Consider the following 13877-nt stretch of genomic DNA (forward strand, 5'->3'; position numbering starts at 1 on the left):
AACAAAACAGCAACCTCAAAGGCCGAATTACATATACATTCGTTGATTTCCTATTTTGTGAAATAGGTGACATCGGGAACAACGGAAGTGTCCAGATTTGCTTCTGGAGGGCGGATTGGTGGCCGGGATGACCGCATGGGCTGTCCAAGGACAGATGGCTAGCTTTTCTACGAGAGAAAAAAAATAGAAAGAAACAACATGAGTCTCCTTGATCACAATCTTCAGATAAGGGTTGTAGGTAAAACTCACCTATTTCCTCCGCCAGGGCTTTCATGTTATCCTGGTGCTCCATTTTTTGTTTTAACTTTAAAATCAGCTCTTGGAGTTCTGGTGGAAGGATGTCCCACCAGCTCTCCATCTTGAAAATTTGGATTTCTTGGACTCGAATGCGCTTTTTTATTCCGATCAGACGACCTCGTTTTCAACGGCACTTTCCGCCGAGGGACTGGGGCGGGAATCTCTCTCGAAAAACGCCACATGGGATTGAGAGCCCTCTATCTGCCTTTAGTTTTAGAGGCCTTGGAGGACCCATTTGAGTCCTACTTTAAAAAAAAAAAAAAAAAAAAAGACACATAGATCCGTCATAAAGAACTCAGACATGAATGTCCAATAAAAAAAAACGTTTAATGAGAAGAACAAGGTGTGTTTTACATGTGGTCGGGACAAAATCGAAAGTGTCTATAGTGTGGTTGGGTGGACATTGACCGTAGACAGGTCCTGGGTTTCTGAGCTGCTAGAAATCGTTGGGTCCGTTCATGATGGATGTAGCGAGTATCGTGATCCAGTCCCCTTTGACCACGCATCCACTGTACAAAGTGATAACATTCCACTTGAGGGCAATGAAGCTGTAGACGGTCTTCGTGTTGTCCGCAAGAACCTACAGAACTGAGACGCGGGAGATCCTTGAATTGCGGACAACCCAAAGGTTCCAATTCGATGTGAGGCATCCCCCAGCTTGTCAACCATCGCCGTTGGATCAAACTCTTTGTAAGCGACTAGAGAACGCTCCGAGGTCTTGTGTTGTTTGTAGAGGTGTTGAGAATCCGTTTTCAACTCATGAGCCAGATGGTACAAATTTTGTGGATAGTACGCGAGCACGTGGATGTGCGTCGTACAGTCATACGCCGTTCGTTGATCTTTAGGTGAGAGATCATGCCAAGGCACGGAAGGCTTGTATTGAATCGATCCCCTGTGTTGACCCGTCCAATCGCACCAACCAAGTTCCCTAGGAAGAAATTCGTCTCCCAAACAAAATCCTTCTAGGTCGATCACTAGACATACTTTATCGAGAAGGTGGGTAGTCTTCGGGTGGGAAGTAGTATTGCTCGGGCATTCCTCGTTCGTAGTAGAAGTCACAGACATCTGGGTCGGGATCGTCGGCTGCGTCGAAGACATAGCGGCATTCACGACAATTTCGGTCTGTTGCCCACGTGCTCAAGTCCGATAGGGACAGTTGGTTCTTGTCGTACCAACAACACTTGCACAAGTATCGGTCTAGTAGGGCGTCCAGACGTTTGAGGAGTGTTAAGGTCGTAGAATACGTTTGTACTCCGATTGTCTTTGTATCGGAGTGGGACATTGAGATCGTCTGCTTTCTGGAGAAGGTAGCGAACAAATCGGCACTCACGACAATTTTGATGGAGAACCCAAGTCGTCAGGTCAATGAGCTCTGTTTCTTCGTCTTTGTCTTCTTTGCAGCCCTCACACAAGAGAGCGTCCAGCAACAAGTCTATGCGTCTACAGCACCTCTCCAAGCTCATGACAACCTGACGGTTCTCGCTGGCGTGACTCTTTATATACCCAAGGGTGTTGACGTGGACCAAAGCTGATGCCACTTTCTACAGACCAATGACAGAGCCGCCTGAATGGGACTGACCTTGAATAGCCTTGACGCCACTCTGAGCATCCAATGACAGGGTCGCCCGAATGTGGCACCATCCTTAAGAACCAATCACAGACCCTGGAATGTGACATCACGTGCTGCCGTCCAACCATAAATACGCGAGACACACTTCATTCGTTGTCAGTTGTCTTGAGAAGAAGAAGAACATGAGCATCTCTTGGAAGTACGGAGACCTGTCGCCTGCTTGCTATCCATTTCGAGAAGAGAAGGAGGAGAAGAAGAAGAAGAAACCATCAAAACGTTCTCGTGCTAGCCAGAAACACGATGTTGTCCGCGAAGCAGCTGAACCCCCCGCCAAGATCATGAAGGACGCCAAGGAAATCCGCCGTAAAAAAGATGCGGAGCGGCGTAAGAAAAAGCGGGAAGAGAAAAAGAAACGAGACGAAGCGGAGTTGAACAAAGCCGCAGAAACCTTGGACGCTCTCGTCACCTCAGGCCCCCCACCTACAGAGACGGTGGCGTGGACACCTCTCAGTGCAGAATTGAAAGAACTCTTAGAGTCAGTCCCTGATTTAGAGGACTTGCCCAGCTACGAAGCGATGATGGAACCCTTACTTCCTACACAAGGATCTGTAGTGGTAACCCCTGAGGAGGTGAAACCAGAACCTCAAGAACCAGCCGTCTTGACTCCTGTGGAGCCACGACCTGACTTAGAACCTGGTGCCGTCTTGGAACCCCTACCCGAACCATCCCCAGAGCCGAAGGTACCTTTGTGTCCATTCCACGAGACTCCTTTAGGCGAGAACCAGACCCGAGGGGATCCGTCCTTGCGATACATCTATTCTCGGTTTTCAGCTGACGTCATAACCTTATGCAAATTAGGTTTCCGCCATTCTGGTGCCCCTGATTATAGGAAAATGTATGACATTTTGAGCGCTCACGTTCGAAGTCTTCAAATAATTCATCTTTCCAATGGATATTTCCCAAGAAAGCGACCCAAAATCACTCGACGAGGTACCAGTACTTTCATCCTACGCAAAAAAAACCTCGAAAGCCACGTTCGAGAGCGCTATTTGAAGAAGATTTTCTGTCGTTTGCGTAGACCCAGCGGCCATACGGAGCGATCAGTTTGGCTCCTCTAGAAGTGTCAGACTTGCTTTCCTAGTTAGTTTTAGCGACAAGCTACTATACAAACAAGCAGTTTAAGGCCCTCAAAATTTTGAAAGCGTACAACCAGATGATTTCTGGTTTCGTTGCGTCCGTTTAAGCAAGGGAAGGAAATCGCGGGCAAGATTGTTGTTGTTTGTGGCCAAGGTGACTCGGAAGTTTGACACTCGGCGTCGACCTTATCTGTATCAGTTTCCAGTTGGATTTCTTTTAATACCTTCGCTAACTGCTATGGCCGCCAGATGAGAAGAAAAGGCCTCCTCATTCCCTTTGTTTCGATGATTTCCCTCTTCTTCTGTCAAAGTACTTGGTCAATTAGAGTCTCAGTCCTTCACCTTGAGAAGGTGAGAAGCTTTTTTCCTTCGAAATTCGTCCGATTTCCTTCAAACTCAGTCAATTTGGGCGCTCCCTCCCTCGCATTCGCCTGTCGAATTTCAGCGAAATCGAATAAAACGCCTCCGAGTTAGACATTTGCTAACCTGAGTATCACAAACGCCTGATACTCAGGTTAAATTCACCTCATTAAATATTCAAAACCGGAGCACCTCATTTGCATCAGGCATATTTAATGAGATGAATTTTCGAAGATGAATTTCTCCGCAACGTTGTGGTTTAATCGGTCGAAATTGAGCACACTTGTTCGAGGGGTTCAAGCGCTTCGGTGGTGTGAATTGGGAAGACATCGGTGGAAACCCGGCCGAGAAACGCTTTATCGAAAAAAAGCCAACTTTTGACAAATTCTGACTCGCTCGCCTTTTACCCTAAAACCCTGAACTAACGCGTGCTAAATCGCTGCGAAAGCTTTACAGGATAAAACACAACTGTTCACAGCAAAAGCCGTTACTGGCAATCACTGCAAAAGCTTTAATTGCGAAACCTGTAAAGACAATTTCAGCAAAATAAGTCCAACCCCACACTTAAAGTTAAAATCTAACATTAACCGTGAGTCAATCGCTGCGAAAGCTTTTAAATTCAGGGGCACCCAACGAGAATATAGTTCAAAACCACTTAAACAGCATTTTTAAACGTATTTTATTATTTAAACGGGAGATAGAGGCATATTTTTATCCCCTAAAAATTTTTCATCTGTTCGGATTCCCTAGCTGAAAGCCTAGTGATCCGAAAATTATACGGATCAAAGCTTACCTTTTCGAAAATTTCAGCCAGAAAAAGGGTTCCCGAAAATTCTAGGCGACCTTTTTAGGGTAAAAATTTGTTAAAAATAGGCAATTATACCATATTTTAGATGTACGAAAATCCTAGGATAGGCAGGCAAGCGAGCAATTTTAAAACAAATGTTCCGAAAATTCTAGATCTCAAATCGTCTTCCGAACAGATATTTTCCGAAAATTAACGTTGGGTGCCCCTGTAAATTGTCCTTTGTTCGTTGTATCTGTCCCAGAGTAAGGCAGGCTTCCCAGAAACAAAGTCTTTCGATTTCGTGTCGTCTCGGCTTATCTGTGAAATCCACGCGTTTCGGCGATCTTCTGTTAGCTGTTTTTAACTTTCACCGTTCTTATCAACAACGATAGGTATACGGAATAGACTAATACCTTCCTTGTTTCCAGATTTTACTCCACAGCCAGGTATTATACAGAGAACCATCGCACTACAACTCACTCACATCTCTCTCTACGCGTCTCTGTTTACGATTAGAGGGGCTCCACAATGGCGGTTAACGACGGTTGTCAAGGACTAAGGTCACGTGGGTGAAAACCAAGAATTGTAAAGAGTACGATGAGGTGTGTCCCTTTTGGGTGATGCGTGTGGATCGAGCCTACGAATGGCAGACTGAAGTACCACCACAACTCCATCATGACATCAAGAAAGGACCATGGCACTGTTTTTGTGGGGAGAAAAGTAAAGTGGTACGAATGATGAACCCTGATTCCCCTAATGTGGGACGCTTTTTCTTGACGTGTCGCCAGAACATGCCCTGCCGGTTCTTCCAATGGTTGGACCGTGAATGGTCACACCAGATCTTTCAGCACCGATGGCAAGAAGCCAGAAAGAATGGCTGGAAAGGAGAATGGGAGGAAAAAGCCAGTGGGTTGCTCGAAGTGAACGCTCCATGGGACCCTCAACAAGCCAGAAAAAAACAAGAGTTGGAGAACGAAACGGTGGTGATCCAGGTACCCAGCCTGCCGGATGACCAGTTGGAGGAGGAACTAGAGAAGTACGTGAGAAAGCGGCAATGGATGGCTCAACAGAAAAAGTGGATGGAACACGACGAATTGCAGCAGAGGTGGTGCCGGCGATTAGAATGCACCTGCCCCATTACGCCTGAACTGTTGCATGCTTGTTTTGAACAATTGAAAATGCTTGAGATGGAAATCGATCAGGTATAAATGAAAGCTTAAACCCTCAAATTGGTGTGTGTCATTATGTCGTGTCGAGTTTGGACGACGTCTGTTGAGAGCGGTCGTCGCTCATGTGACCCAACTCCCTTATCGTGAATTCAAACAACGGGTTCGTTGGCGTTTGTTGACTTGGCTTTGTCAGGAAATGATGAAGCTGCTTGGAGGCACACACGAATGGGATCGATTTCCTACCGACGAACCCATCGATACCCTAGCGGTGTTCGAAGTCATGAAAGAAGGAATCGACTATAAGTGAAGTCATTTTGTCGTCTATATGGACTGGTTGATGACGACACTCGGACCCGAACGAGCTTATCATACGTGGCAAACCCTTAGAAAGCATCATCCACAGGACATCCTGACCATTCTGGAGTTGACGACGCGTTGGCTCGTCACCAAAACATGTCAAAACAGAAACGCCGCCACCGTGTCACCACCACGTCCATTCAGAAACATGTGGCCTTACGCTTGGGATGGTTGACGAGAATGAAGGATGGAACATACAACTTGGGTCCCAATCTCGAATATTCCCTCTACGACAAGGATGCCCAAAAAATGACCCATGTGAGTGCGACTGAATGGCCTACCAAAAGAACAAAGAACAGTGGGCCAATTATCCAGTGGTCCGAAGCGAGATCCGTACGTTTTCGTTCGATGGACGGACCACCAAGTTCATGGAAGACAACGTGTTTGTGGGCCGGGTGCCGGACCGGATGATCGTGGGGTTGTTGGACAGTCGAGGTTTCAATGGTGATTTGGAGTATTACCCGTTCGCTTTCCAGAAATTTGGGGTGATCCGGATTCGTCAAGTCATTGACAGCAAAGAATATCCGTACCCAACCTTGGAACTAAATGGAGCCAATGGCCGTAAAGACCTGTTGGGATACCATCGTTTCTTAGAAGTCAGTGGTTCGTTGCTGAATCGTCCCAGTATGATCCAACCCAGTGAATGGGGACAGGACAAGAATTGTACGTTGTTTGCCTTTAACAATGTACCCAATGGAGACGCGGATGCTCCAGGACATCAAAACCCTAGACAAGCCGGCAATGTTCCTTTGGAAATCGATTTTAGTGCGATCCCTAACAAGAATCTCACAGTTGTGGTATGGGGTGAGTTCGAGAATGTGTTCCAGATCGACGACAAGGGTGGGATTTTATATAACGTGCGTCGATGAACCCCAAGAACAAAACATGGAATTTGTGCCATTGAGTGACGTGGCCCTTCGTCATTTGGCATTGGACGATCCTATCCCTGAAACGTGTCTTTCACGGCGTGCATCCTTCCGATGGGTTACCGTCCCGTCCCACCCGCACAACGTGAGCCGCCTACATTGTGAACACGGATCCACGAGGCGAACCTGGAAAACATTGGTTAGGACTCTAGACGGAAGAGGGAGCATGTGAAGTCATGGACAGTTACGGCTTACCTCTCACCACCTATCAGGCACCAGGTTTGCACGACTGGTTGGCGCGATGGTCCCCGGTATGGCGCAACGATCGGACCTTACAAGCCTTGAACAGTACGGCGTGTGGTCATTATGCTTTGCTGTTTTTAAAAGAACGAGCCTGAGGACGGACCATGGAAGAGTTTTTAGAAGGATTTTCCTGGTACGATTTGGTGGGGAATGATCGGATGGTGGGCAATCAAGTCCGTCGTCTTTGGTTCATAATTTGAATGCCATACCCTCGAATCAATCGTGTATTGCGCATGAGTTTGTTGTGATTCGTGAATAAAAAAAGCGTAGCTCATGGAAACGGTATGCGTGTCTTGTCTTACATAAATAGTCGGGTCGTACACGTATAATATCAAGGATTGGAGTATAACCCGGGACGTCGGTACACAACCGGGCCCTTTAAAAGAAGTGTACCCTCTCGTCCTTTCTTGCTTTTATCATGATATGTACACCCAGTAGTACGATGATTGTCGGTCCGTCAGGAAGTGGCAAGACGCAATTGACCGAAGCGCTCTTGACGGAAGGCACCATGTTTGAGGGCAGAAAGACACGACCGTGTCATTACTGTTACGGCGTATGGCAACCCCGGTTCGAATGTATGACATGTCAAGGCATCCAGTTTCACGAAGGAATCCCTGAAGTCGCCGATGTTCAAACATGGTTTCCTCAAGGTGGGGTGTTGGTCTTGGACGATCTCATGGATGAAGGAGGAAATGATAAACGCGTGTGGGATCTCTTTTCGCGAGAATCCCATCATCGACACATTACGGTCTTGTACTTGTGTCAAGATCTGTTTCCACCTGGGAAATTTGCCAAGACCATTTCGCGCAATGCGCATTACGTGATTGTCTTCAAGAATCCCAGGGATCAGACGGGATGTCGCGCGTTGGTCCTCCAAGCCTTTCCAGATCGATGGCGAGACGTCCTCAAACTCTTTGTCGCGTGCACGCAACGTCCTTACGGGTATCTCATGATCGACCTTCATCCTGCCTCAGATGACCGATTCCGGTTGTTCAGTCATGTGACACAGCAAGACGGTCCCACGGTGGTGTACGAACGCCAATGAGTTCCTCTTGGGCAAAGACAAACGATATAAAAGGAGGGGAGCTGCACTGACCACAGGACATTACGCCCCCTTTGGTGGAAAAGAAACGTGTGATGGTACGAAGACGAAGACGAAGAAAGCGCGTGATCTGACGTCCAGGCGTTCGAAAACGACGACAACGTGGAGCCATCCTTCCATTGCTCGCTTTGGCGATTCCTGGTCTGATTCCAGCAGGAAAAGCAGCAGCGTTAGGAGGTGTGGGAGCCGCCGCTGGTTACGGTGTCAAAAAAGGGCTGGAAGCGGCCAAAGACGACGAGGTCAACGTTAAGTATAAAGGGAACCTATCCAAAAACCCAAGGATCGTCTCATGTCTTGGCGTATCGGACGTCAACTCCCGTTTCTTCGAAGTATCTTAAAAGCAGCCGATCATCAGACACGTCGCGAACGCTTGCAAGCGGCCAATGCCGATCAGATCAATGCCTTAAGCGAATTGGTCATGAACACGCTTCGTGGAAAGATTCCCGTATCGTCGTCCACCCTGACCAAGTTACGACCTCATCAACAAGCACTGAGAGACATGACCCGTCGTAAACATTCCTTGAAAAAGCGTCGTCAGATTATGATGAGTCAGCAAGGTCGGGGTCTTTGGCAAGGTTTGAACACGGCGTGCCACCATTGCCTGCGAGGTGGACGCGTCTGTAAAAGAGCGTCGGTGGGTGATGAGGTGTCATTGTGATCCAGTTCTGGCAAGGATTGCATAACATGGAGGATGGATGGTGTGATACATGGACGTACGGTTCTCGTTCAATTTGTGCGATAAAAGATCAGATTCGACATCGCGAACGTGAACAATGCGAGATCATACGTCAATTGACCGACCAACTTCAAGAACGGAATAAAGACCTAAGTCAACTCGAGCGAAAGCTGGGCGATCTGAAACATCAAGTACGCCAATTGGAAGGGCATTTGGAACGAGAACGTCAAGAGAAACAAACCCTCTACTATAAAAACGAGGCATCACACGAATGTGGGAACACGTTACGATGAGTGGTGACAACGACGTCATTCCTGTGTTCCTAAAACGGGTGTTGGTGGATCCGGAACGGCTCTGTTGGTTGGAGCAAGTGTACAAAGAACGTTTGACCGATAATTCTTAAGTGACCAAAGCCGCACGACTGGCTGCTAGAGAAGCCGCCCTTCTCATGGCAGAGGACATCCCGCCGGCCATGAAAGAAGCGTTGGTCAAACCTTTGTCGCGCGAAGTGCGTAAATGGACCAAAGCTGTTCGACGTCCCGTGGGTTTTGGAGGTCCTGGTGGTGGTGCAGGTGGTGCTGAGGAGGAGGACGAGGACGTGGAAGGGGAAGCGTTTACGCAAGGCCCGTTACAGACGTTGTTGACGCAACTGGTGAAAAAGAAGAAACGACCAGCAGCAGCTGAGGCAGAACCTCTAGCTACACCGACCGCTGCGGGTCCACCTCCTAAAGCGAAGAAACGTCTTTGTTTTGTGACCCCTAAAAAGAAGACGCCAGTGCCCAAAAAGAAAGCAAAGAAGAAAAAACCCACCCCCAAGACGATGTCCCCACTCGTCGAATGGGGTGAACTCCCTTTTGGTGGAGATCCCATGTTGGGTGAGAGTGTGGCTGAGATGATGGAAGGGACGGCCCGATCCGCCAAGAGGAAAGCTCGGAAGAACCGAGGTCGTCGCCCGACCGAAAACAGATAAATTACAACGCCCACCCGGTTGGCTGGATTTTGACACCAAACTCCGATGGCGTCTCGATGAGCAGGACTTCTAAGCGCCGTCAGAAAAAGCACACGACCAGAAGGCAGGCCTTGCCTCCCAAGACCTGGCGACGAAGGCGCCAGAAAGGGGGCACATTGGATCTGCAAAAGCTGTTGGAGAAGACGGGCATCGAATTTCATTGGCCAGGGTACCAGTACATGGGACCGGGGACGCATTTGAAAAAGAGACTCAAGCGAGGCGATCCGGGCATCAATCGGTTGGACAAGATTGCGAAACAACATGACATCGATTATTCCCAGGCCAAGAATTTACAAGACAAATGGAAAGCCGATGCAAAACTGGTGAAGGCCATCAACCATCTCCCCGGCAAGAAAACCTGGACCGAAGCCATCGTGAAGAGAATCATGCAAGCCAAACAAAAACTCAAATTGTAAAAGACGTTCATGGCTGACTGACGTTGTTGTGGTTACAAACATTAAAGCAAAGCCAAGTTCTGGACTTCCATGTGTCTGGTCTTTATTGATCCAAATCTTCTTCTGCCATGTAGTAAACTCTAAACCACTCTCTCTGGCCTTTAGGAGGCATCAGACCACGAAGGTTTTTGGGGTACCCCCCCCATCCCTCTCAAACCTTGGTGTGACCTTACAAGTCAGGCCATACATACCGAGCGAATGAGCTGCTTTGTGTTCACGTGCTGGAAAGGTCACCCAAGGTGCGTGATTTTCTACCCCCCGCGAAGCCCGACCTTTAAAAAGAACGCAGCGTGCTGTTTTCTGTTCATTTGCTCGTGATGTCTTCTCCAAGTGCAGGACCTAGTGGATTGTCTTTAGAGGAGCAACGTGCTTTGCTGAGGGAAGAACAACTGCGGCATGTGGTGGATTTGATGGAAAGTGATGACGATGAACTGTTAGTTCAGGCTCTCGACGAAGTAGCACGGCAGCTGGCAGTTCCCATGGATGTTGAACATCTCCATGTCACCGAGCATCGGGAAAGGTTACATGACGATCGTGAGGCCTTTGTTCGTCAAAACACACCTTCTTTCTTGGAGGAAGCTCCTGCACAAGTAGGTGGAGGAGGCCATTTTCGTTTTGTTTTGGACCCCATCATGGAGCGTCGATCCGCTGTCATGAGAGTGCGTGAACACATCTTTAGGACACGGTTGGAACAACAAGGACGTTTGGATTCACGGCGTCAAAACATCAACCATGCGCTCTCTCAAGGATTACGGGGTGTCATAGAAACCATGTTGGACGATGCTACCATCCACGATCGTGATCGTGTGTTTCTTCGTTTTCATTCGCCACGCTACGACAACTCCTTTTCTAGAGGATTACCCGTCCATCGGTGGCGTCAGGAACCGGACACGGTGTTGGCTTTTTTGGATGATCTGGCACAAAAACTCAATTCCGGGGAAAAATACGACCTGGACGAACCTTTTGAACTGGAATTCGTCCATGTCCAGGGAGGACCTCAAGGAAGTGGCGTCTCCAAAAACAAACGACCCGGCTATGAATCCTCGGCGCATTTTCGTCTCAACAAAAAGTGTATTGTGAACATGCCCAGGGACGATGCAGGACTCTGTTGTGCGCGTGCTATCGTCACCGCTCGTGGCCTGCACCTGGCGGGTTCAAACAACAAGGAACGGGACAATTGGACCCAACTTAATCGTGCTCAACGGCGTCGCAACGAAGCGGCTATGGCTCTCTTGGAAGAAACCGGACTCCAGCCGGGTCTCATGGGTCTCCAAGAACTAGCCACTTTGGCTGAAGCACCCAGTCTTTGTGATTACCGAATCGTGGTGGTGGACGCAAATCGACAATATGCTTGTTTTGGGTTTGGGCAGGGTGTTACCTTGTTAGCCCTTCTCCATGAGGACGAACATTACGACACATTGACCTCGTTGCCAGGATTCTTTGGGCAAAGCTACTTTTGTGGACGGTGCCTCAAACCGTATAATCAACAAGGCCATCACCAATGTTCTGAAGGGAAAGGCGTTCACTGCCCTGGTTGCCAACAGAATGAGTGCGACGATTACATCGAGGTGTACTTGCGTAAACGTCCTGCCCACATCCCCTGTCGTCATTGTTGTCGCCAATTTTATGGGGATGCGTGCTTTCAACTCCACCAGACCAAGACCCTCAGTGGAAAAGCATGTGGTCCCAATCACTCATCGGTATGCGACTCGTGGCACAAATGTGCAAACTGCAGGAAACTGCTTCATTGGATGAATGAACAAGATGAACATCGGTGCGGGTACAGTAAATGCCCGTCATGCAACGAAACGACGGATTTGAACCAGCATCAATGCTTCGTGCAAATCCCCGCGGACCCCGAAGAGCTCGAAGACCGTGCGCGCATCGTACAAATCAACAAGGGGACGCGACTACGTCGTGAGGCACGCAACAACCCCAATACTGCTACGGAGGGTGGGGAGGAGGAGGAGGAGGACAATACCTACCACCCACCGCTACTCGTCTTTTGGGATACGGAGGCCATGCAAGATAAGGGGGTGCATGTGCCTAATTTGGTGGTGGGTATGACGGAAGAGGATGCCTTGCCTCACATCTTTCGTGGCGAGAATTGCATGGAACAATTTCTGCAATGGTTGGAACAATTGACGGAGCAGGACACACACTACGTCACCGCTCTTGCTCACAATTTCAAGGGTTACGACTCTTACTTTGTGGTGAAGCGTTTGATCAAGCGCAAACAAAAGTTTAACCCAACGCGTACGGGTGGCAAACTGCTGGAGCTCACTTACAGGGGTGGGTACATTCGCTTCATCGACTCCATGTCGTTCTTCGCCATGGCTCTGGCTTCGTTTACCAAAACATTTGGGTTGGATCCCAACCATTTCAAGAACCCTTGCGAACGCCGACTATGTGGGTCCCATGCCACCGAGAGAGATGTACACCCCTGAAACCATGTCCACTAAAGGAAAAGCGGAGGGATCTTGTGGACTACTGTATCTCTGACGTCAAACTCCTCTGAGAGGGTTGTTTCACCTTTCGTCGTGAGTTCTGCGAACAGACTGGCTTTTGTCCCTTTGACAAAATGACGATTGCAGGAGCTTGTCTGCATGACTATCGCCTCAACCGCATGGAGGAAGAGACCATCGCCTCCAAACCTGTCAAGGGATGGCGACTCATCACCAATCACTCCACGGCCGCTATGGAATGGCTGTTGTGGCAAGAACATCGGCTGCAGGAGGAAGACCCGCTTCCAAACCAAGGTATCCAGCATGCTCGCAACTCAGGCGAATACCGAATCCCTGGTCGATGTTGGAGGGTGGACGGCTTCGATCCAGTCACCAACACGGTCTTCGAGTTCTTGGGTTGTTTTTGGCACGGGTGTCTTTCTTGTTTCCCCAATCGTCACGAACCATACTGCCGTCATGACGATCGTTGTATGGATGATGTCCGACATACCACCATGGAACGCCTTCAGAGTCTTCGAGACGTGGGATACCATGTCGTGACCCTCTGGGAATGTGAATGGGAGCAGCAAAAGAAAGCAGATCCTCGCGTGGCTGAGTTCGTCAAAACCCTTCCTATCATCAAACCCATGAATCCTCGCGACGCCTTCTTTGGAGGACGCACCAATGCCTCCTACCTTTATTACAAGGTTCGAGTCGGTGAGGAAATCCGGTATGTGGACTACACTTCCCTCTACCCTTGGGTTAATAAGAATGGAATGTATCCCATCGGCCATCCTGAGTTCATCTATGAACCCGGCACCACCGACCTCTCGGAATACTTTGGTCTGTCTTTGTGCACCATCATCCCACCAAAGCATTTGTTTCACCCCGTCTTGCCTTACCAGTGTGGAGGAAAGCTCACCTTCTCTCTTTGCCGTACATGTGTGGAGCAAGACATTGCCAAACCTCTCCACGAAAAATCTCTTTCGTGCGATCACACTGACGATGAACGGGCGCTGATCGGTACATGGTGCACCCGCGAGCTAGAAAAAGCGGTGGCGATGGGCTACGTGATTCAACACGTCCACAAAGTGTGCCATTTTGAGGAAACACGCCACGTATTGTTTGCCGAGTATGTCAACACTTGGCTTAAGATCAAAGTGGAAGCGTCCGGATGGCCTAGTGGGTGCGACACGGAAGAGCAACGACAGGCCTATGTGGAGAACTTTGAGCGTCATGAAGGAATCCAACTCGACCCAACTAAGATCGCTTACAATCCGGGTCGATAGTCTTTAGCGAAACTAATGCGCAATTCCTTGTGGGGGAAGTTTGGACAGAGGGATAAC

General features: G+C 48.8%; 3 protein-coding genes across 3 annotated transcripts; all 3 read left to right on the forward strand.

Annotated features, from left to right (window-relative positions):
* The first annotated feature begins 5948 nt into the window (after positions 1-5948).
* Positions 5949-6545, forward strand: LOC138005712 (uncharacterized protein F54H12.2-like). The gene has a single exon (XM_068851898.1). It carries the CDS (start codon positions 5949-5951, stop codon positions 6543-6545), a length of 597 nt encoding a protein of 198 aa, XP_068707999.1.
* Positions 6546-7263: 718 nt separating this feature from the next.
* Positions 7264-7890, forward strand: LOC138005713 (uncharacterized). Its single transcript, XM_068851899.1, has one exon. The coding sequence runs from the start codon at positions 7264-7266 to the stop codon at positions 7888-7890; it is 627 nt and encodes a 208-aa protein (XP_068708000.1).
* A 4778-nt stretch (positions 7891-12668) lies between these two features.
* On the forward strand, positions 12669-13820 carry LOC138005714 (uncharacterized). The gene has a single exon (XM_068851900.1). The coding sequence runs from the start codon at positions 12669-12671 to the stop codon at positions 13818-13820; it is 1152 nt and encodes a 383-aa protein (XP_068708001.1).
* Positions 13821-13877: the final 57 nt, after the last annotated feature.

This window comes from Montipora foliosa, chromosome 6, assembly GCF_036669935.1.
Source record: "Montipora foliosa isolate CH-2021 chromosome 6, ASM3666993v2, whole genome shotgun sequence".
In the NCBI taxonomy this organism is placed as follows: Eukaryota; Metazoa; Cnidaria; class Anthozoa; order Scleractinia; family Acroporidae; genus Montipora; species Montipora foliosa.

Coding starts and splice junctions, on each gene's coding strand:
- LOC138005712 (XM_068851898.1), top strand. CDS start 5,949: ATGGCCTACCAAAAGAACAAAGAACAGTGGGCCAATTATCCAGTGGTC.
- LOC138005713 (XM_068851899.1), top strand. CDS start 7,264: ATGATATGTACACCCAGTAGTACGATGATTGTCGGTCCGTCAGGAAGT.
- LOC138005714 (XM_068851900.1), top strand. CDS start 12,669: ATGACGATTGCAGGAGCTTGTCTGCATGACTATCGCCTCAACCGCATG.